We start from the raw sequence: 23,820 nt of genomic DNA on the forward strand, positions 1-23,820 counted from the left end.
AGCTACTTTCACTTTCTCACTTTCTCACTTTCTCACTTTCTCTCTCTCTCTCTCTCTCTCTCTCTCTCTCTCTCTCTCTCTCTCTCTCTCTCTCTTTCTTTTTTCCCTCAACTTCAGGACGCCTTTGAATTGGTTGAGTGTGACAACATTTGATCTGGTAGCTGACACGCCTGTCAACCTCGGCCGCACCCCATCTCCAGAAACTACGTTTCCCAGCATTAAGTGCGCCGTGAGCCTACTTCCTAAAGCCCCGCCCCCACATCTGGTCACTCCCCAAAGCCGGGTTCTGGTGGCTGTGCGATTCCACGTTCACGCTACTCGAGCGCACGTGGGTTTCTGGGCAGCGCGTTCGTCTGCGGAGTGGCCTGGAGTGCAGACCCACGGACACCCTTTTCCCCAGCCTGGGATGAACCGCTTTCTGCTGCCGGTGTCCGTAGTGGGCACGGTGATCGGCGGCACCGTGCTGCTCAAGTGAGTCTGCGCGCTTGGTGGTAGGTTTGCGACAGGGGAGTGCCGAACAAGGCCAGAGAAGGATCCCTTGTCCTAGGTCCTCAGACGAATTCTTCCCGCTCACCCACTAGTACGGCTTTTCCGGGAGAGGAGGGCGGGTCACCTCTTCAAGGTCACCTAGGGAGAAGGGGTGGAGCATGGATCTTGTGCTCATTTTATCTCTGGACCACACTACTTCTTCTCTACCCTTTCCTCTTTGCCCAGCCTGTTTGCCTCCCCTTCCTTCCTTTCTTCCCTTTCCTCTCCTCCCCCGTCCTTATTTCCTTCCTTGCGTTTTTCAGACTGGGTCTCACTATGAAGCCTTGGCTGGCCTGGAACTCGTTATATAGACCAGGCTGATTTTGAATTCATGAGATCTACCTGCCTCTGCCTCCTGAGTGCTGGGACCAAGGGCATACGTGTCTGTCATCGCTAACAGCTTACATGAGGTGTTCCCCACCCCCCTGCATGTATGCATATGCTATGCTGTCGGAGATTAAAAGAAGATGTTAGATCCCATGGAACTGGAGTTATTGTGAGTCACCGTGTGGGGTGCTGGGAGCTGATCCTGGGTCCTCTGTAAGAGCAGCAGTGCTCTTACTGCTGAGACATCTCTCCAGCTTCTTGATGTATACACACCCGCTTCCCAATCATGTTCTCCAACTTCCATGGACCCCTTCTGACACATGCTCCTTCCAACGTCATGCATTCTGTCTGTCTGTCGGTCTGGTCTGTCCATCCATCCATCTATAGACAAGGCAGCATGTAGCCTTGCTGGTCTTGCGCTTGCTCTGCAGTTGAGGATGATGACCTTAAATTCCTGGTATTCCTGCCATTGCCTCCCGAGTACTGGGCTTGCAAGTGTGTGCTACCACTTCTGGCTATTGTCTTTTGTTTTTATAAAAGTATAAATAAACGATTGTGACCTCTTGGAGATGTTCCAACGTATAATGCTTTTCTGAGGCCATGACGAGGACTCCCGTGTGTTTGGGTGCTTTGGTGATGGATGTGAGCTTACAAGTGGTTTGCCCCAGCTCATAAATCTTGAGGCAGGCACGAGGCAGACAGAACTCACTGTGCTGTTTCTCACCTTCAGGGACTATGTCGCTGGTGGGGCTTGTCCCAGCAAGGCCACCATACCTGGGAAGACTGTTATCGTGACAGGAGCCAATACAGGCATCGGGAAACAAACTGCTTTGGAGCTGGCTAAAAGAGGTAAGAGCAGCACCTGCTCCGGGGTTTGAAGAGTTATGTGCACAGTGTTGTGTATGGCAGCCTTGTTTATAATACCTCGAAGGCAGAAGCATTCCAGGTATCCATTTGCAGACAAATAAACAGAATATGGCTCATCCATACAGTGGAATATTACTATGCTTTCAAAAGGAAAGGAATTCAGACATGCTTCTGTGTAATGATTCTACAGGATGTTGTGCTAAGTGAATAAAGGCAGACACTACACACACCCTAACAACTCCATAATTCACATTCTCAAAAAAATCCGAAACCCAACCTGTTTTTATTATGTAGTGTGTGTATGTTGGGGTGGAGTGGGTTCGAGTTTGCCGTCTGTGTGGACAGCCATGGAAGCTGGTTCTCTCCTTCTGCTGTGTAGGTCCTGACATTGAACCCTGGTCCTCAGACTTAGCAGTAAGTGCTGTGACCTGTTGAGCCAACTGCCAGCCTTAGTATTTGTATATCTTGATATGTTTGCTTTGTGTGTATAGGGGGGAGGTGGGTACACATGTGCATATGCGTGCACATCCTTGTGGAGGACAGAGGATAGCCTCTGGTGGCATTTCTCAGAATAACAGTAGCACATTTCCATACGTCCTTCGAATATTTTCGTCTTCCCACATGCCTTTAGAATATTTTCATAACACCTCCTCTTCCCCCAAATCTCCTAGCTCCAGGAAACCTGCATCATTTCTCTTTGTGGATTTACCTCTTCTGGACATTGCATATAAATGAATGCATGTATGAATGTCTGACTCACTGAGTGTACAGTTTCAAGGTCCGTTCACCTTGTCATATGTCAGTGCATTACTACAGTTATGGCCGAATAGTATGCTATTGCATGGATAGACTGCAGTTAGTTTATGTATTGATTAGTGGGTGGACATTTGCTATTTTGTGTGTGTGTGTGTTTTGGGGATTGAACCCAGGGTGTCTTGTTTGCTAGGCAGGTGGTTTACCACTGAGCCACACCCCAGCCCCTCACTGGGGGATTCTAGGCAGGTGAGATGAAGTACATCCTCAGCCCTGTTTTGACTTTTTTGAGACAGGTTCTTACCAAGTTGCCCAGGCAGGTCTTGAACATACTTTGTAACCTAGGCAGGCCTTGAACTTGCAATCCTCTTGCCTCAGCCTCCAGAGTCACTGCCATTTGAAGTCTACATCACCAAGCCTGGGAATAGTTGAGTTTCCATCTTTTGGCTATTGACTGTGTTACTGAGAACACTTGTGTGCAGGATTAAGGTGAGTGTATGCTTGTATTTCTGTTGGACAGATGTGTAGGCTAGGTGTGTTCTCTTTTCCTGTTCCAGGAGGCAACATTATTCTGGCCTGTCGTGACATGGAGAAGTGCGAGGTGGCTGCAAAGGACATTCGGGGAGAGACCTTGAATCCCCGTGTACGTGCTGAGCACCTAGACTTGGCTTCCCTCAAGTCCATCCGAGAGTTTGCAAGGAAGATCATTAAAGGTAGGCAAGAGGACATTGACTTTTCCAGCCAAGGTTTGTAGCTTCAGGTTAGCCTCTGAGGTACCTAAAGCCTGTAAGCTCTGGAGCAGAGGCTGGCCAACGGGGTCCGCTGGCTAAATGCGGCTGCTACCTGGTTTTCTGTTCTCTTCATAAGATCAGCTAGCTGTGCCTGCTTGGGAGAGTCCATCATGACCTGGCTTGTGGACTGTTGACATTCTCTCAGAGTAGGAGGGAGCAGTGGTTTGAGTGAGAATCACCTACACAGGGTCATGTGTCTGAATGCTGGTGTCCAGTTGCTAGGACTTTTGGGAAGGATTTGGAGGTGTGGCCTTGCTGGAGTGTCAGTGAGCGTGAACTTTGAGGTTTTAGAAGCCTACAGCATTCTCAGTTAGCTTTCTCTTGCCTCGTGTGTATGGATCAGATAGAAGCTCTAGCTATTGACCCAGCCCCATACCTGTCTGTCTGCTGCCATGCTCCCCACTTTGGTGGTCATGAACACTAACACTCTGAAACTGTAAACCTCCAATACATTTTTTGTAAGTTGCCATGGTTATGGTGATATTATTTTATCTTAAAGATATGTATGTATGTATGTGAGTGTGTATGTATTTATGAATGACTATGTCTATACATACACACACACACACACACACACACACACACACTCTCTACAAGGAATTGGCTCACCTAGTTGTAGAGCTGACAAGACCCAGAGCTGTTGCTCGCAGCTTGGAGACCCAGGACATGCAGGTCCTGGGCAGAGGTTTCAGGTTCCAGACTGGATTGAGTTTAAAGTCAGAAGTGAGTTGATGTTCGAGCTTGAAGGCCTTTGGGGGGAAGAATTCTCCCTGCTCTGCGGTTGGGGCTTCTGAAGATTGCATGAGTCAAGGCATGGCATATATGCCGCAGACCCTCTGGGTCCCTTTGTCTGCATGGAACGGGTCTCTGGTCACAGGTGGGCAAGGAGTTGGCAGGAATTGAATGACAGACAGATGCACACAGGAGAGGTTGTGTAGAATCTGAATGTAATTTGTCAAATTGAGCATCAAACTTTTTATACAGAAGAAAATAGGGAAGTTAGGTGACACGTCGGCAAAGTACAAATGAGGTTACCGGATGCTTAATGACTCTTACACAGAACAGAGGAATGTAAACACAAAGACTGGCAGGAACTGGGCAATAAAATAACTGAGACAAAGTCAGCCCTATCTAAGGTCAGCTGTAGTCTTAGAAGCCAGGTGTGAGGTCTTTTCACTCCTAGGGCAAGGGCTTTCACACCCAAGTCATGGTTCTAATTAGGGAGTTCTGTTCTAGCTAATCATCTCATGAATAATGCAATACTCTAAAACCACAGCCCGATCTACTTCCTAAACCATTGTAAATTCCTGTATATGGGAGCGACTTGGCTTTTATTCTAAGTGATAGTTTAATACCAGAGGCAATTCTGAATGTCACTGAATAGGCAACATTCTTACTGAATTCCAAGCCCATGGTCAGCTCAAGGACCTTCTAGGACGTTGGAACACTGGTGAAGGCTTAGCTATGTCAGATTTCAATCTTAAAAGGCACTTATAATAAGATAATACTAAAAGAGAGCACGTGGCTCCATACACCAGACTAACTCGGGAATAGGGTATGAGTATATGGGTTAATGAGAACACCAAGACTCCAGGAGGTGAGCTTCCATGAAACTCTGCCTCTCGGCCTGCTAAGCAGACTTCATCAGAGTGTGTGTGGCACATATACACCTCCCCTTACCACTTTAAAAAAAAAATAAAAAAAATGAACATTTTTATTAATTTATTTTTTTGAGACTGGGTCTTACTGTGTAGCTCTGGCTGGCCTGGAACTGTCTATGTAGATGGGTTGGCCTGGAACTCACAGAGATCCACCTGCCCCTGTCTCTTGAGTGCGAGGATTAAAGGCATACACCACCACACCTGTCCCTGTCCCCATCTTAACTCATTATGTTACACACAATATCTCAGTAGGTCAGGAGTTCAACATGCTTCTTGAAAAGGTTTTTTTTTTTTTTTTTTTTTTTTTGAGACAGGGTCTTATGTATTATCTAAACTGCTCTTAAACTCAAAATCCTCCTGCCACAGACTCCTGAGAGCTGAGCTTACAGGTGTGCACCACTGTGCCATAGCACTTAGGACCTTGGGAATGCTAGGTTAAAGACTGCTGCTGAACCACACCCTCAGCCCTTTACTAGTTCATTCTGGGCAGGCACTCTACCATTAAGCCACACCCCCAGCCCCTCAGTAGGGGATTTTAGGCAATGCCCTACTGCTTCCTCACCTGGAGACTCTAGGCAAATGCTTTACTCCTGAGCTCCATTCTCACTTAGTCCCATGGCATCTTTTTGGGAGTTCATGGCAGAGTAGACCCTGACTGTGCAGGATGAAGGATGGACCCAGTGGTGGGGATGTGTTACAGTGATTAAAACCACAGCATCTACAGTGTGATTGGGAGACAGGAGTCAAATGGAGAGCCAAGAGTCAGATCTGGGGAGTGGGACACCGTGCTGCCGTGGACAATTCGCAAGGCTAGCAGCTGGATGAGGTTGCACTTATTTCAGAATTGGGTCTGAAGTTGAAGGGTAATGGAGAAGGGCAGGACACCGACTCATCCTTGCTCCCAGCCTTTCTGGTGATGTGAGGGCAGTGACGAGTCAGAAGCGCTCTATGTATCAGGTCACATGATGATGTGTGTGCTGCTCGAGGGCAGTGCCTGAGCTTTCTTGTGAGTGACCTTGGATAATCCCAGGGCTCATCTGGCAAATTCTGTATTTCTGTCACAATGAGGGGTGACAACCTTTTAGGTGATGTCAAACTGTCATGCATCAGTATTTTGAATAGGGCCATAGCTCCATCTTTTAAAAAAAGATTTATTTATTATATGTAAGTACACTGTAGCTGTCTTCAGACACACCAGAAGAGGGCATCATATCTCATTTTAGATGGTTGTGAGCCACCATATGGTTGCTGGTATTTGAACTCAGGACCTCTGGTAGAGCAGTCAGTGCTCTTAACCACTGAGCCATCTCTCTAGCCCCATAGCTCCATCTTGAAGCAACTGCCAGGAAGTACAAAGTGTATTCCTTATTTTAATTGATTTATTAAAAATTATTTATGTGTGGTGGGCAGTGGTGGTGTGTGCCTTTAATCACCCCTGCACCTAGGAGGCAGAAGCAGGAGAATCTCTTTAAGTTTGGGGACAGCCTGGTCTACAGTGTGAGTTCTAGGACACCCAAGGCTACACAGAGAAACCCTGTCTTGAAAAAACAAACAAAAGAAAAATGAAAAAATTATTTATGTGTATAGGTGTTTTTATTACATACATGTATGTGCAGCACTCACGTACAGTGCTTGCAGAGGCCAAAAGAGGGCCTCTGGAACTGCATGGAGGACTGTGAGCCAGCATGTGGGAGCTGGGAATCAAACCCAGGTCCTCTGGAAGAGCTGCCAGTGCTCTCAACCTCTGAGCCACTTCTCCAGCCATTTGTTAACATTTAAGTTATATTTACTGTAATTATCTATCTATCTATCTATCTATCCATCCATCCATGTATCCATCTGTCAGTGTTTGTATGTATGTATGCATGTATGTATGTATGTATCTATCATGTATGTATCTATCATCTGTGTATCTGTGTATGTATATATCATGTATGTATGTATCTATCATCTATGTATCTATCCATCATGTATGTATTTATGTATGTATGTATTGTCTATAATCTATGTATCTATGTATGTATGTATGTATCTATGTATGTATGTATGTTTGTTTGTTTGTATGTATGTATGTATGTATCTATCTATCTATATCTATCTATCTATAATGTATCTATCTACCTATCTATTATGTATGTATATTTTATCATCTATCATCTGTGTATCTGTATCTATCTACCATGTATGTATGTATGTATGTATGTATATATGTATGTATGTATGTATTTATCTATCTGTCATCCATCTAGCATTTGTGGGTGTAGATTTGTCACAGCACACATATGGAGATCAGAGTACAATTTGCAGGAGCAGTCAGTGCATGCGTGCATATGTGCACATGTGTGCATACATTTACCACAGTGTATGTGTGGAGGTCAGAGGGGTTGGTTCTTTGTTTCCATCATGTGGGCTTTGGAGCTTGAACTCAGGAAGTCAGTCTTGGCAGCAAGTGCCTTTCCCTCCTTAGCCATCTGTCTCCATTGCCCTTTTTTAAACTTTTGAGACTGGCTCTGAGCTGTGCTGAATAGTCAGTGTCCTGAATAGCTACGATTACCACCCTTCAGCAATCACTTCTGGCTTTTTTCTTGATATATATGTTTTAGATTATTTATCGTGTGTGTGTGTGTGTGTGTGCGCGCGCGCGCGCATATCTGTCCACTTGTGCCACGGTGTTGGCAAGCGCCTTTGCTCTTTGAACCATTTTCCAGCCCATTTGTTCCCAGCACAGCTACCTCTGGTGAGTTCTTTGTAAAAAACGTCTCATTACTTTTAATTATGTGTATCTCTATGGGTCTGTGAAGATGGGTGTTTTGGATCCCTCTCCTGTGTAGCGGGGGTTGCAGGAGGTTGTGAACTGCCTGATGTGGGTGCTGGGAACCACATTGGACTTGTGTCTTCTGCAAGAGCAGTGTGTACTCTCAGCTACCAAGCCATCGCTAGTCCAAGAGAGTTTATTTTTATTTTTTAAAAATGAAACCACTTATTGGCCTGAGAAACCATCTGTGGTCAGAATTTATTTATTGATGAAGTAGGAGAGTTCTCTTTTGAGTGTGTTTGGTTTTCAGTCTTGCTGGAATATTCATTTCAGGAAGGTGGTAACCTCAACTCTCCTGTCCACCCTGTATTTCCAGTGTCCAATAATAGGTGCTTAGAATATACTTGGTGATTAACTAGTAATTACCTGGTTCTAGCAGGCAGGTACTAGTATCCATTTTATTTATTTTTTATTTTTTTAGATTTTGTTTATTTAGTTATTCTGCCTGGATATATGCCTGCAGGCCAGAAGAGGCTCGTTACAGGTGATCATGAGCCACCATGTGGTTGTTGGGAATTGAACTCAGGTCCTCTGGAAGAACAGACAGTGCTCTTAACCTCTGAGCCATGTCTCCAGCCCCCCTTTATAAAGGTTTTATTTATTTTATTTGTATGAGAACACTGAAGCTGTGTTTACACACACTGGAAGAGGGCATCAGATCCCATATGGTTGTGAGCCACCAAGTGGTTGCAGGGAATTGAACTCAGGACCTCTGGAAGAGCAGTCAGTGCTGTTAATCACCGAGCCATCTCTTCAGCTCTGTTATCCTTTTTAATAAAGGAAGAAACTGAGTCTCAGAGAAGCAATGTGAAATGGCCAGTGTCAAAAATCCAGTCAGGTTTTTTTTTTTTTTTTTCCAGACAGAGTCTCACTCTGTAGCCTAGGCTGGCCAGGATTATCAGGCTTGAGAGCTAAGCTTTGAACTCTTGTCTGCCTGGTTGCAGATAGGATGTGCCTCCATCCCTCCCCACACCCCCACGCCAACTGGGAATCAAACCTGGGACTTTGTCCACGGATGGTAGTTGGTTCTAGAATCTTCTGGGAGATAAACTCCTGGGCTCGTCTGTCAGGGAGTTTCCAAAGGCAGTTAATTGGGATGAGAAGACTGAAGACGTATTCTGACTGGGCAGTGTCATCATCCCATAGGCTGGGGTCCCAGGCTGAATTAAAAGGAGAAGCAGTCTCTCTGTGCCGGGATTAAAGCCCTGTGCCACTAGGCTCAGCAGTGACTTATTTTATTACTTATTTATTTTTGGTTACATATATTGGTGTGTCTGTACGTGTGTCTGTATGTGTGTCTGTTCGGGTGTCTGTACGGGTGCCTGCAGAGACCAGGACAGGGCAATGGGTACTCGGGAGCTGGAGTTACAGGAAGCTGGGACTCCTGACGGATGTGACTGTTGGGAACGGAAGTCCGCTCCTCTGCAAGAGCCAGCCGTATGTGCTCTTAGCCTCTGAGCCATCTCTCCAGCCCTGAGACAAGGTTTTGCTTTATGACCCTGGCTGGCCTTGAACTTGTAATCCTGCCCCAGCTTCCCTGGTAGCCTGCACTGCCACCTGCGGCTTGGAGCTTGTGTTCGTCATTGGTGCCTTATATTCCACTCACCCACTGGGTGACAAGTAAGATCCTGGTCCACATCTCTTCGGTGGAGACACCCAATTCCTTAGTCCGCTGACACTCTCTTGGAAGTGTTATGGATTCAGTATGTCTCCATGGGGGAGGCTCTGACTCTTAGGATTTCAGAAGGTGACCTTGTTTGGAGATTGGCTCTTGTAGAGGCTATCAAGTTGAAGTGAGGTCATCAGGATGGGCCCTAGGTCAGTGTCCCTGGTGTCCTCATTATGGGAAACTGGGACACAGAGGGCTGTGCACAGAGGGAAGATGTGGGTGGAGTTGGCCATCTACTAGCCAAGGCCTGGGGCAGATTCTCTTTGTCAGCCCCAGCTGGTCTAGCCCTTGCTAAGATCCTGATCCTGGCTTCTCAGCATCTTGGCCATCCATTTCTGGTTCTTTTAAAGATTTTTTTTTTTTTTTTTTTGGACAGGGGTAGGTTTTTTTAAGACAGCATTTCTCTGTCTATCCTGGAACACACTCTGTAGATCAGGCTGGCCTCAAACTCACTGAGATCCTCCTGCCTCTGCCTCCAAGAGTGTTGGGATTAAAGGCGTGCACCATCACTGCCTGGCTAAGATGTATTTATTTTTATTTTATTTGTATGAGTGCTTTGCCTGCGTGTATTTATATTTACCACGTTTGTGCCTGGTACACAAGGAGACTAGAAGAAGGCATTGGATCCCTTAGAACTGGAGTTATGGACAATTGTGAGCTACTGTTTTAGTGAGGGTTTCTGTTGCTGAAATGAAACACGATGACCTAGAGCAGTTTGGGGAGGAAAGGGTTTATTTGGCTTATATTTCAACATTGAAGGAAGCTCAAACAGGGCAGGGACCTGGAGGTAGGAGGAACTGATGCAGAGGTCATAGAGGGGTGGTGCCTACTGGCTTGCTCCTCATGGCTTGCTTCGCCTGCTTTCCTATAGAACCCAGGACCACCAACCCAAGGATGGCACCAACCACAGTGGGCTGGGCCTTCCCCTATCAATCACCAATTAAGAAAATGTCCTAAAGTTTGCCTACAGCCATATCTTATAGAAGCATTTTCTCAATTGAGGTTTCCACCTTTTAGATGATTCTAGCTTGAGTCAAGTTGACATAAAACCACCTAGGGCAGCTACCATATCAGTGCGAAGAACTGAACCCAGGTACTCTTCAAAATCAGCAAGTGGCTTAGCCGCTGAGCCATCTCTCCAGCCCCAATTACTGTTGTTCAGGTTGCTTGGTTTGTAGCGTTTCGTGATGTCAGCCAGATCAAGTGTCCAGGATCCTCTTTAAGAACAATATGTATGCACTCCTAACTCCAGTCCCTATTTATGTTCGTTTGAAACAACGTGTCTAGCCCAGGTTGTCCTTGAACTCCCTGTCTATATAGGATGGCCCCAGCCTTTTAATCCTCTTAGCCTCCTCCTGTATGGATTATAGGTATTTCCACTAGAGTTGTTTCATGTGGTACTGGGGACGGGAGCCAGAGCCTGGTGCATGCTACACAAGCAGTAAACTTGAGCTGTATCCCTAGCCCCGAGGACCTCACTCGATCTAGATCATCTCTGTGACAGTCAAGGTTATGTGTTGAACTCCTAGGGATCAGGCTCAGTACATGGCTGTGGGAAGATGAGGTAGAGGTTGCTCACATCATGGCTGACTAAGTGAGCGGGCAGAGAGTGGGGCTAGAACTCAGGACACTTTGGTAGTTTCCAAGACCTTCCCCCAGTAACTTACTTCTACCAGTCAGGGCCCATCACTCTCACCTTTGGCCTCTTGTCGTGGAGCATCCTCCCCGTGTCCTAGCCTGGCCCTTCTCCTTTCGGAGGAGAGCAGCCAGCTCTGTTGCATCAGAACCCATTCCATGATCTTACCCAAGCGGTGCGCGCGCGATCATCTCCTCAAAGATCCACCTTCCCGGGCGCCAGGTAGACAGGAACGTGTGTGGGACACTGTCCTACCTTCAGGCAGGGGTGGAGTCCACCTTGATGTATCTGACCTCACCCATGTCTTCTAGAGGAGGAGCGAGTAGACATTCTGGTCAACAATGCAGCCGTGATGCGGTGCCCACACTGGACCACTGAGGATGGCTTTGAGATGCAGTTTGGTGTCAACTACTTGGGTGAGGCCTGGGCTGGTTTTACATGGGATGAGAGTTGGTTCTTGATGTGGAGTCACCCACGCTGCGGTGTGTGTGGAATCTTGCTCCATTCTTTTAAAATTTATTAACGTATATGTTTGTACCATAGACTGGGTGAATCCTCATTTCTTTTTCCTACTATTTAAAAATTACTTTGAGGTCATATAAATGATGGCATTTTCATGTGTGTGTGCCCTCCTACCTTGGTCTCGGTTGTTCCTCTCCCCCACTTAGCTTCCCCTCCACCCTTCTCTTTCTTCCCCCAGTTAGTCACCTTTCATAGTTTTATTTTTGTGGCTGTATAAAACACCCTGGCAGAAAAGCAGCTATGGGAGAAAGGGTTTGTCCGCTTCACAGTTCCAGGTTACAGTCCGTCACTTGAGGAAGGCAAGGCAGCCAAGACCTGCAGTGGCTAGTCACTGCACATCTGCAGTCAAGTGCAGAGAGATGCATGTGTGCATGCTCGTGTTCAGCTGGCTTTCCTCACTCTTAGTGCAGGGCTCAAAAGGAGCAAACAGCAAACTCCCGCTTTCAGAGAAGACCCTCCCACATCAGTGTTCATAATCAAGATACCCCTACAGACAGGGGCACAGCCAACAGGACCTATGCGGCTCCACTTTGAGGCTCTGTTTTCAGGCTACATTGTACAAGGTTGACAATGAAAGTGACTTCTTTCTTTCTTTCTTTCTTTCTTTCTTTCTTTCTTTCTTTTCTTTCTTTCTTTTCTTTCTTTCTTTCTTTCTTTCTTTCCTTCCTTCCTTCCTTCCTTTCTTTCTTTCTTTCTTTCTTTCTTTCTTTCTTTCTTTCTTTCTTTCTTTCTTTCTTTCTTTCTTTCTTTCTTTCTTTCTTTCTTTCTTTCTTTCTTTCTTTCTTTCTCTGCCTGCCTGCCTGCCTGCCTGCCTTCCTTCCTTCCTTCCTTCCTTCCTTCCTTCCTTTTCTCTCTCTCCCCTCCCCTCCCCTCCCCTCCCCTCCCCTCCCCTCCCCTCCCCTCCCCTCCCCTCCCCTCCCCTCCCCTCCCCTCCCCTCCCCTCCCCTCCCCTCCCCTCCCCTCCCCTCCCCTCCCCTCCCCTGCCTCACCTCTTTCTTGATTCATTGCATATGGGTGTTGCCTGCATGTATGTCTGTGTACCACGTGCATGCCTGGTGCCCTGTGAGGCTGGAATTGGGTATCAGATCCTGTAGGATAGGATTGTGAGCAGAGCAACCATGTGGGTGCTGGGAATTGAGCCTGAGTCACTTGGGAGAGCAGCCAGTGTTCTTAACTGCTGAGCCATCTCTCCAGCCCTGATTCAATTTTTTATGGCCTCTTATTTCTCCATTGCATGTATCTGTCACAAATGTTTTATTTTTTTATTCTTCAGCCAGGTGGTGGTGCATGTCTTTAATCCTAGCACCAGGGAGACAGAGGCAGGTGGATCATTATGAATTCCTAGGTCAGCATGGTCTACATAGCAACTTCCAGACTGTCCAAGGCTGTGTATAGTGAGTCCCAGTCTCTCTCTCTTTTTCTAAAGACTTACTTATTTATTATATATGCAGCATTCTGTCTGCATATATGTCTGCAGGCCAGAAGAGGACACCAGATCTCATTATAGATGGTTATGAGCCACCATGTGGTTACTGAGAATTGAACTCAGGACCTCTGGAAGAGCAGCTAGTGCACTTAACCTCTGAGCCAACTCTCTAGCCCGGGTCCCAGTCTCAAAGAACTAAAAAAATAAAATTAATTTAACTTTGAGAATTTCATAATACATAAAATAAAATGACTTTATCTATCCAGTATTTCTCTCTGACTCTACCCATATCTCCTGCATCATGCTCTTGTCCCAATTGCATCTCATTTGAGACCTATGCTGGCCTTGAACTTGTAAAGATGTCTGTGAACACCTGGTCCTCCTTCCTCCACTTTCTAGGTGCTGGGGTTGTATGTATATGCCATTTAGCCTGGTTTTTGTTTGTTTGTTTGTTTCTCAGAATACAGGGTCTTGTTATCACATTTTCTTTATCTGTTCATCTGTTGATGGTCATTCTAGGCTGGCTCCATTTTCTGGCCATTGGACTCATTGTGGTGATAAGCACCCATGACCAGGTGTCTCTGTGGTCCCTTGAGTTTTTGTCCAGGAGAGGTGGAGCTGGACCATATGGTGGCTCTGTGAAGAAAAGTCTCCAAACTGACTTGCGTAGTGGCTTCACCAGTGTACCGTCCACCAGCAATGAGTAAGGACTCCTCTTCCTGGCACACGTCTGTCCTTGCCAGCACTTGTCGGTTATTTTCTTGGTGATGGCCTGGGCTGAGATGAAATCTCAGAGTACTTTCCCTGATAGCTGAAGAGACAGAAAACATTTTAAAATATTTGTTGGCCATTTGTATTTCTTTAGTTGAGAACTGTCTGTTCAGTTCATGAGCCTATTTATTGATTGGATGATTTTTTTTTATCTTAAACTTTTGAATTCTTCCCAAATCCTTATTCTTGCTAATGGAAGGCAAGAAGAAAGGAAGGAAGGCTATGAAAGGGAAGCTATCATTTCACCACCAGAAGTAGCTATGATTAAAAAAAAAAAAAAAAACCCAAAACAAACCAACCTGGGTGTGGTGGTTTTAATGAGCATGGCCCCCATAGACTTATGTTTGAATGCTTGGTCTCCAGTTAGTGGAACTGTTTGGGACGGACTAAGAGGCGTGACCTTGTTGGAGGAGACGTGTTGTGGGGTGTGTGTGTGTGAAAAGCTTTCAGATCCTTCTTTGACACTATGCCTGACTACCTGCCACCATGATTACCACAAACTAACTCTCTAAAACTAGTCAAGCCCCCAATTAAATGCTTTCTCTTGTGAGTTGATTTGGTCAGGGTGTACTTTCGCAGCAGTAGAACAGTCACTAAGACACTGGGCTTGGTGTCCTGCGCCTCTCTGAGAGCTTGCCTGGCCGCTTTAGTGGAGGAGCACAGACACTCATCCACTCTTGGTGGAAGGTAGAAGGGAATCTACTTCAACCAAGTGTGCAGCTTCTGGATGTGTGTGAGGCACTGAGGGAGGATAGGGATGCCTGCCGCCCCAGATGGATCAGCTGAGATCAACCCTGGTGATTAATGGATGACAGATGTCAGAGCCAGCTTGCCCTCATATCCTCACTTCCTGCTAGGCCTCACGACCCGAGGTTGATCCCTGAGACCTACATGATAGAAGGCGAAAACCAACTCCTGAAGGGTTGCCTTACCTCCACATGCATGCTGTGACACATGCTGTGACACATGTGCCCACCCCTACCCTAATAAATTACACTTGAAAAAAAGAAAAACCAACTGAACCTAAATATGAAGATTTTATTTTTCTCCTCTGAAAACAAAACAACTCCAAACAAAACAACAAAGTGGGTGGGGATCTAGAGGAAGATGAGGATTATAATACTGCTGCGTATGAAAAAAATAAAATAGTGGGGCTGGAGAGATAGCTCAGTGGTTAGGGGCACTGGCTGTTCTTGAAAAGGACTTGGGCTTGGTGTTCCTAACACTTGTCATGGTCTCTTACAAACATATGTAACTCTACTTCCAGGGGATCCACTGCCCTCTTGTGGTCTCCACGGGCACTGCATGCATGTTTTGCAGGCACTCATACAGACAAAAACACTCATACACATTAAGCAGAGAAAGAATGTTTGCCATGAAGAAAAATATTTCCTTGTTCTTCATTCTAGGGCATTTTCTATTGACAAATTTGCTGTTGGATAAGCTGAAGGCCTCGGCCCCATCACGCATCATCAATCTCTCGTCCCTGGCTCATGTTGCTGGGCACATAGACTTCGACGACTTGAACTGGCAGATGAAAAAGTATGACACCAAGGCAGCCTACTGCCAGAGCAAGTTAGCTGTTGTCCTCTTCACCAAGGAGCTGAGCCACCGGCTGCAAGGTGTGTAAATGGTGATATTTTCTGATCTTCTTCCTTCTTCACTGTGTCTCGGATAGTTCTATAGCTCTGAGCTGGTGATGAAGAGGCAAGTAGTAGCTTTAAACAATGTGGTCAAATGGATGGCACCTGTCCCACCGTGTCCCCTTCCAGTGCCGGAGGCAGACATCACTAATAAATCGTGGGTCTAATGATTGCTCTTTAGTTTCAATCAGCCTGCCTTCATCAGACATGCTTATCTTGCTTTTCTTGGATAAACTTCTAAGCCTCTGGTGCTGAAAATCTGTGGGTGGGGACGGTGTCTTAGTCAGGGTTTCTATTCCTGCACAAACATCATGACCAAGAAACAAGTTGGGGAGGAAAGGGTTTATTCGGCTTACACTTCCATACTGCTGTTCATCACCAAAGGAAGTCAGGACTGGAACTGAAGCAGGTCAGGAAGCAGGAGCTGATGTAGAGGCCATGGAGGGATGTTCTTTACTGGCTTGCCTCTCCTGGCTTGCTCAGCCTGCTCTCTTATAGAACCCAAGACTACCAGCCCAGAGATGGTCCCACCCACAAGGGGCCTTTCCCCCTTGATCGCTAATTAAGAAAATGCCTTACAGTTGGATCTCATGGAGGCATTTCCTCAACTGAAGCTCCTTTCTCTGTGATAACTCCAGCTGTGTCAGGTTGACACAAAACTAGCCAGTACAGACGGGGAGTGGTTTTGGTCCATAAGGGACATGTGTGAATGCTTGCAGACATGCGTGTCACGACTGGGTCAGTGCGAGGTTGCTCTCAGCATCTAGTGGGTTGAATTCAGGCATCCTTCTAGATGGTTCCCCCCCATTCTTTCCAGTCTCAGAGATTAAAAAAGTTTCCCCTGACTTGCTTCTCAAGAGTTGTCTGTGACCAGCAAACAGTGCCAGGCACCCTTGGGGGATAGTCACAATTATAATATTTTAGACTCCAGTCCTCTGCTTCAGACTCTGGTGGAGGTGGGGGAGTCCAGAAATGTGGGTCTTTCAGGCCTTCAGGGGAAGCCACTGGGAACTGAGGTTTCAAAGCATGGAGGATAATATGGGCTCAAGCGTGGGAGGCAGCACAGGCTGGGGAAGACCCTGGGTGGAGTGGGGCCAGCCTAGTCTTTTTTCACTAGTCTTTGTGAGTGCCTGTTTGCAAGTGTGTGTGAGCATGTGCACATGCCTGTGGGGTGTGCGGGTGTAAGTCAGGGGACAGTGTTGGGTGTCATCCACTTGGTTTTTCATTTGAGACAGCATCTCCTCCTTGGCCTGAAGCTCACCTAGCTGGTCCGTGGGCCCCAGCGATCTGTCCATCTCTGCTTCCTCAGCACTCCCTGGGAATGGCAAGCATGCGCCACCACTGACACGTGTTCTGACCTGTATTCTGGACATCAAACTGAGGCCCTCCTGCTTTGCAGAAGGCTCCTTAACAACTGAACTATCTCCCCAGTGCTCACCACCGATGTTTCTGTTTTTCTCAGGCTCTGGTGTGACGGTCAATGCACTGCACCCTGGTGTGGCCAGGACAGAGCTGGGACGACATACGGGCATGCACAACTCTGCCTTCTCTGGCTTCATGCTTGGTGAGTCCCTTCCAGCTTGGTGTCCCTCACAGAGCCCTCTCCTGGGGGATCTGAGACTTTCGCTCAGAGCCTGTCACTTTACTTCTTTTGATTCTTATTTCTCCGACTGGGTTTCATGATATATTTCTGACTGGCTTGGAACTTGTTATGTAGGTCAGGCTGGCCTTGAACTCACAGAGATCTGTTTTCCCCTGTCTCCTGAGTGTTGGGATTAAATAAATGTGCCATCATGTTTGGCAGTTTTGTTTTTCTCAACGTGGTCTTACCGACATGAGACTGGTCTTGAACTTCTGATCTTCCCACCTCCTGAGTGCTAGGGTTACAAGTGTGTGCCACCACACCTGGCTGCTGGCTTTACCTCTCTCATGTCTTCCTTGGGTAGCAGATGGGTCATTGTTCTATGTGGTTCTGGCCTCAGATCAGCCAAAAATGAGCTAGAGCCCCATTGATGAATAAGAAAACTATCTTGGAGGATATATCTTGACTCCTGGAGTCAGGCTGTGCACTGAGTAACCCTGGCTTCACTCAAAACTAAGTGACTCAGGAAAATGCACCTCCCAGTCTTTTTTAAAAAAAGATTTATTTATTTACTTATTTATGTATATATGAGTACACTATAGCTGTACTGATGGTTGTGAGCCATCATGTGGTTGCTGGGAATTTGAACTCAGGACCTCTGCTCGCTCCGGCCTAAAGATTTATTTATTATTATATCTAAGTACACTGTAGCTATCTTCAGAGGCACTAGAAAAGGGCGTCAGATCTCATTACGGATGGTTGTGAGCCACCATGTGGTTACTGAGATTTGAACTCAGGACCTCTGGAAGAGCATCAGTGCTCTTAACCACTGAGCCGTCTCTTCAGCCTACACCTCCTAGTTTTAATAGCCTCTTACTGTATAGACCAGATTTTGATCCTCCTGCCTCTGCTTCCTGAGTGCTAGGATCACAGACATGCCTCGCCATGCTTGTTGCATTGAGTATTAGTGTCAGGTCCATGATGGGTCTACCCTAACAGTCACTGGGAAAATCAGCCGAGTATGCCCATAAATTGCTCTGCACAGTGTCTGGCTGAGAATCTAGTCTGACCCACAGCCAAACATTAGGTGGAGAGAGCTGCAGTTGGAAAGCTTCATGGGATCCCTTCTCTTGAAGCTCGGGAATCCCAGAGAAGAGGGGGAGAAAGAATTGTAGGAGCCAGCAGGATTGAGAGTACCAGGAGAACATGGCCCACAGAATCAACTAAGTAGGGCTCATTCCCAGAGACTGAAGCAGCTATCACCAAGCCTGCACAGGTCTGTGCTAGGTCCTCTGTGTGTATGCTATGGTTGTGTAGCTCGTGTGGGATTGTGCCTCGTCTTAGTGCGTCTTGCTCGTCATGCTGTGTTTAGTTGATATCCCTGGGACGCCCACTCTTTTCTGAAGGGAAACAGAGGAGGAGTGGATCTGAGGGAGAGGGAAAGCAGGAAGGCAAACTGGGAGGACTGGAGGGAGGAGGCTGCGCTTGGGATCAACTGTGTGAGAGAAGGAGTACAAGAATGTAGTCCGAGTCAGCAGAGCACTGTGGCAGGCATTTATAATGCCCGACAGTCATTTAGTGGGCGTATATTAAGAATTTTAGCATGAGAAGGCCACAGAATTGAGGGCTGGAGATGTCACTCGGTTGGCGAACTGCTTGGCTGTCTTTCTGGAGCTCTGGGTTTGATCTCCAGCACCACATAAAATCAAACACACTGGGATACGCCTCCCAACACCCTGGAGATAGAGGCGGGAGGGAAAGAAATTTAAGTTCATTTTTAGCTGTATAGTGAGTTGAGGTCAGGGCCAACCTGGACTACACATGCCCTGCCTGAGACACATGCCCTGCCTGAGACACGTGCCCTGCCTGAGACACATGCCCTGCTGGAGACACATGACCTGCCTGAGACACATGCCCTGCCTGAGACACATGCCCTGCCTGAGACACATGCCCTGCCTGAGACACATGCCCTGCTGGAGACACATGCCCTGCCTGAGACACATGCCCTGCTGGAGACACATGCCCTGCCTGAGACACATGCCCTGCCTGAGACACATGCCCTGCCTAAGACACATGCCCTGCCTGAGACACATGCCCTGCCTGAGACACATGCCCTGCCTGAGACACATGCCCTGCTGGAGACACATGCCCTGCTGGAGACACATGCCCTGCCTGAGACACATGCCCTGCCTGAGACACATGCCCTGCTGGAGACACATGCCCTGCTGGAGACACATGCCCTGCTGGAGACACATGCCCTGCCTGAGACACATGCCCTGCCTGAGACACATGCCCTGCCTGAGACACATGCCCTGCCTGAGACACATGCCCTGCCTGAGACACATGCCCTGCCTGAGACACATGCCCTGCTGGAGACACATGCCCTGCTGGAGACACATGCCCTGCTGGAGACACATGCCCTGCCTGAGACACATGCCCTGCCTGAGACACATGCCCTGCCTGAGACACATGCCCTGCCTGAGACACATGCCCTGCCTGAGACACATGCCCTGCCTGAGACACATGCCCTGCTGGAGACACATGCCCTGCCTGAGACACATGCCCTGCCTGAGACACATGCCCTGCTGGAGACACATGCCCTGCCGGAGACACATGCCCTGCCTGAGACACATGCCCTGCCTGAGACACATGCCCTGCCTGAGACACATGCCCTGCCTGAGACACATGCCCTGCCTGAGACACATGCCCTGCCTGAGACACATGCCCTGCCTGAGACACATGCCCTGCCTGAGACACATGCCCTGCCTGAGACACATGCCCTGCCCGAGACACATGCCCTGCTGGAGACACATGCCCTGCCTGAGACACATGCCCTGCCCGAGACACATGCCCTGCTGGAGACACATGCCCTGCCTGAGACACGTGCCCTGCCTGAGACACATGCCCTGCCTGAGACACATGCCCTGCCTGAGACACATGCCCTGCCTGAGACACATGCCCTGCCTGAGACACATGCCCTGCCTGAGACACATGCCCTGCCCGAGACATGTGCCCTGCCTGAGACACATGCCCTGCTGGAGACACATGCCCTGCCTGAGACACATGCCCTGCCTGAGACACATGCCCTGCCCGAGACATGTGCCCTGCCCGAGACACATGCCCTGCTGGAGACACATGCCCTGCCTGAGACACATGCCCTGCCCGAGACACATGCCCTGCCTGAGACACATGCCCTGCCCGAGACACATGCCCTGCTGGAGACACATGCCCTGCCTGAGACACATGCCCTGCCTGAGACACATGCCCTGCCTGAGACACATGCCCTGCCGGAGACACATGCCCTGCTGGAGACACATGCCCTGCCTGAGACACATGCCCTGCCTGAGACACATGCCCTGCCTGAGACACATGCCCTGCCTGAGACACATGCCCTGCCTGAGACACATGCCCTGCTGGAGACACATGCCCTGCTGGAGACACATGCCCTGCTGGAGACACATGCCCTGCCTGAGACACATGCCCTGCCTGAGACACATGCCCTGCCTGAGACACATGCCCTGCCTGAGACACATGCCCTGCCTGAGACACATGCCCTGCCTGAGACACATGCCCTGCCTGAGACACATGCCCTGCCTGAGACACATGCCCTGCTGGAGACACATGCCCTGCTGGAGACACATGCCCTGCTGGAGACACATGCCCTGCCTGAGACACATGCCCTGCCTGAGACACATGCCCTGCCTGAGACACATGCCCTGCCTGAGACACATGCCCTGCCTGAGACACATGCCCTGCCTGAGACACATGCCCTGCCTGAGACACATGCCCTGTCTGAGACATGTGCCCTGCCCGAGAAGAAAGAAGATTATTTCCAGGAACAATACATAGAATAGAGGAAAATGTGCTTTCATTTTTCTGGGAACACTCAGGGAGGCTTCCTATAGGAGGCCGCTTTTGGATTCATCTCTCCTTTTGGAGGAATTTGTGGGGTGTTGCCTGGGACGGGCCCTTTAGGTAGAGGGAACTGCAGACACAAAGGCCTGGAGGTAGGTTCCCTGGGATTTGAGGGCAGCTTCTAGCCTCCAAGGCTGGGTTTTGGGTTCCTTGAGGGTGGAGCAGGGAATTTTTATTTTTTGACTGTTCTGTGGTTGATTGTAGGGCCCTTCTTCTGGCTGCTGTTCAAGAGTCCCCAGCTGGCAGCCCAGCCTAGCACATATCTGGCCGTGGCAGAAGAACTGGAGAATGTTTCGGGGAAGTACTTTGATGGACTCAGAGAGAAGGCTCCATCTCCTGAGGCTGAAGACGAGGAAGTAGCCCGCAGGCTTTGGACTGAAAGTGCCCATTTGGTGGGCTTGGCCATGGCTCATGGGTCCCCTGGGAGAGGACATGCCATTCCCAGATAACCTTCAGAGACCCAGATGGAGCTGTGTTACCAAGACTGCTGCTGGCCATGCTCTCATCATCCTCTAGGGGCAGTATTGGTACTATTAGAATCTCAAGACTGGATGCTGGCTGCTATGCCCTCATCATCCTCTAGGGGCAGTATTGGTACTATTAGAATCTCAAGACTGTGGATGCTGGCTGCTGTGCCCTCATCATCCTCTAGGGGCAGTATTGGTACTATTAGAATCTTAAGACTGTGGATGCTGGCTGCTATGCCCTCATCATCCTCTAGGGGCAGTATTGGTACTATTAGAATCTCAAGACTGTGGATGCTGGCTGCTATGCCCTCATCATCCTCTAGGGGCAGTATTGGTACTATTAGAATCTCAAGACTGTGGATGCTGGCTGCTATGCCCTCATCATCCTCTAGGGGCAGTATTGGTACTATTAGAATCTCAAGACTGTGGATGCTGGCTGCTGTGCCCTCATCATCCCCTAGGGGCAGTATTGGTACTATTAGAATCTCAAGACTGTGGATGCTGACGGCCATGTCCTCATCATCCTCTAGGGACAGTGTTGCACCATTAGAACTCAAGTCTGTGGATGCTGGCTGCTATGCCCTCATCATCCTCTAGGTGGCAATGTTAGTTCTAGCATTTATTGTTAGCTGGCTACATTGAGTTGGACCACAGGTAGGCACTGGCTCAGGCATGGACTCTGTTGGTTGGTTACTGGGGAGATGGTCCATCAGGTGCCTCCTTTAGGAATCTAAAAGGGGAGGCTGATAGAGGAGACTCTGGTTATGGGCAGTGTCCAAAGACAGTGGACACCAAAGCTGCTGTGGGGGACTGATTGGTTTACTGTTAAAGGGCAGGCATAGCTATAGATTTTTGTGGGCCCTTATATACTCCTGCCTCCTCTCTGACTTGGCTGTTGTTCTAGTTTGCTTTCTGTTGCTGTGATAAACACCATGACCAAAATCAACTTGGGGAGAAAAAGGGCTTATTTAACTTACAGGTTATAGTTTATCATGAAAGAGGGAAGTCATGGGCAGGAACTCGGGACAGTAACTTGAAGCAGATACCAATGGAGGTGTGCTCACAGGCATACGTCATATACCTTGCTTTTATTTTTATTATTATTATCTTTTTTTTTTTTTTTTTTACAGAGAGGGTCTCACTTTGTAACCCTGGCCTTCCTGGAACTTGCTATGTAGACTAGGCTGGCCTTGAACTCACAGAGACCTGCCATGCCTAGAATTAAAGGCATGTATTACTATGCCTGTCCCAGGTACCTGTGCAGGCCTACCTGGCCAAGGATGGCACCATCCACAGTGGGCGTCTACCCCCCCACATCAGCTAGCAATCAAGAAAATGCTCCACAGACAATCCCTCAGGGCAGTCTGGTCTAAGCAGCTCTTCACATGAGGGTCTCTCTGTGTCCTCTACGAATGTCAGGTTGACAACCAAATGAACCAGACAGCTCTTGATTGCAAACTGCAAAGGGTCACTGCTCCTTTAGGGATGGTGTGGGCCTGCAGCTCTCACCAGACTCAGGGCAGCTGTGGACACCTTGTGTGCTGGACAGTGGCTGTGATCCAGTGTAAACCCTGGCACAGACCCTGTCTTGGTTAGCCCCGAAGCGCTCAGGACAGAATGGGATGAAAAGCTGCTAGCTGCTGCCGCAGAAAACCAATGTGACCTGGGATCAGGGTCTCTCCAATTCCTGTGCAATCTTAACTGTAGACTCTTCTTGTTGTTTGATTACAGTAACATGTTAGGGGTAGTGGCACACATCGGTAACTCCAGCACTTAAGAGGGAGAGGCAGGAGGATCAAGAGTTCAAGGCCATCCTCTGTCAGCTTGGGCTATACAAGATTCTGTTGAAGCAAAACAGTGAAATCTCCAAACAGCTGATTCATAGATTTAAAATAGAAATGTTTATTTAGAGTGAGTGTATGTGTACATGTATGTGCACATGCCCTTGTATGTGCATTACATGATGGAGGTCAGAGGACAACCTGTGGGAATCTGGTCCCTCCTTGTGAGTTCCTGAGGATCCAACTCAGTTAGACTTGGTAGCGAGGACCTTCGCCTCTGACCCATAGTGGCAGCTCTGAGTCATAGGTTTTATTTTATCCTTCTGTATGGACTATGTAGTTCAGGCTAAACTTGAACTCCCAGTCTCCTTGTCTTGAGCCTCTGGGGTCCAGAGATTACAGGTCTGTCACACCCTGTGTTTACAATCAATGTTAACAATCAAATAAATGGAAATAAGCATTTCTGTCACTAATTTGTCATTGTCTTTTTGTTTGAGGTTTGCCTTGCTGGGACAGCATTTCTGACAGAAGCAACTTAAGGCAGGGAAGTTTTAGTCTGGCTGGCCGTTCCAGGGTTCCGCGCATCATGGCTGTGTGTGGATGGAACTTGCATGGAACCAGTTCTTTCCTGCCACCGTGACATGGGTTCTGGGGATTGGACTCAGG

At 48.1% G+C, this 23,820-nt stretch overlaps 1 protein-coding gene across 3 annotated transcripts; it reads left to right on the top strand.

The window, feature by feature from the left end:
• Positions 1–268: 268 nt before the first annotated feature.
• Rdh13 (retinol dehydrogenase 13) lies at positions 269–23,609 on the top strand. 3 transcript variants are annotated; one of them, XM_085842414.1, is made up of 8 exons: positions 269–471; positions 792–1,024; positions 1,586–1,704; positions 3,033–3,188; positions 11,359–11,463; positions 15,176–15,388; positions 16,872–16,973; positions 21,111–23,609. In XM_085842414.1, exons 2-8 carry the CDS (start codon positions 996–998, stop codon positions 21,353–21,355), a joined length of 969 nt encoding a protein of 322 aa, XP_085698540.1. In that variant the 5' UTR covers positions 269–471; positions 792–995; the 3' UTR covers positions 21,356–23,609. The 3 variants fall into 3 exon arrangements, with proteins under 3 accessions (XP_085698540.1, XP_085698539.1, XP_085698541.1); XM_085842413.1 differs by lacking the exon at positions 792–1,024; XM_085842415.1 differs by lacking the exons at positions 792–1,024; positions 11,359–11,463.
• The last annotated feature ends 211 nt before the right edge of the window (positions 23,610–23,820 follow it).

The sequence above is a fragment of the Mus caroli genome, unplaced genomic scaffold (genome assembly GCF_978045245.1).
Source record: "Mus caroli unplaced genomic scaffold, Mus_caroli_1 scaffold_8, whole genome shotgun sequence".
NCBI lineage: Eukaryota > Metazoa > Chordata > Mammalia > Rodentia > Muridae > Mus > Mus caroli.

Excerpts from the sequence above, each read along its gene's own strand:
- Rdh13 (XM_085842413.1), top strand. The coding sequence starts at position 407 with ATGAACCGCTTTCTGCTGCCGGTGTCCGTAGTGGGCACGGTGATCGGC. Across the intron at positions 472-1,585 it reads GGCGGCACCGTGCTGCTCAA|GGACTATGTCGCTGGTGGGG; the intron begins GTGAGTCTGCGC and ends TCTCACCTTCAG. Across the intron at positions 1,705-3,032 it reads TTTGGAGCTGGCTAAAAGAG|GAGGCAACATTATTCTGGCC; the intron begins GTAAGAGCAGCA and ends TTCCTGTTCCAG.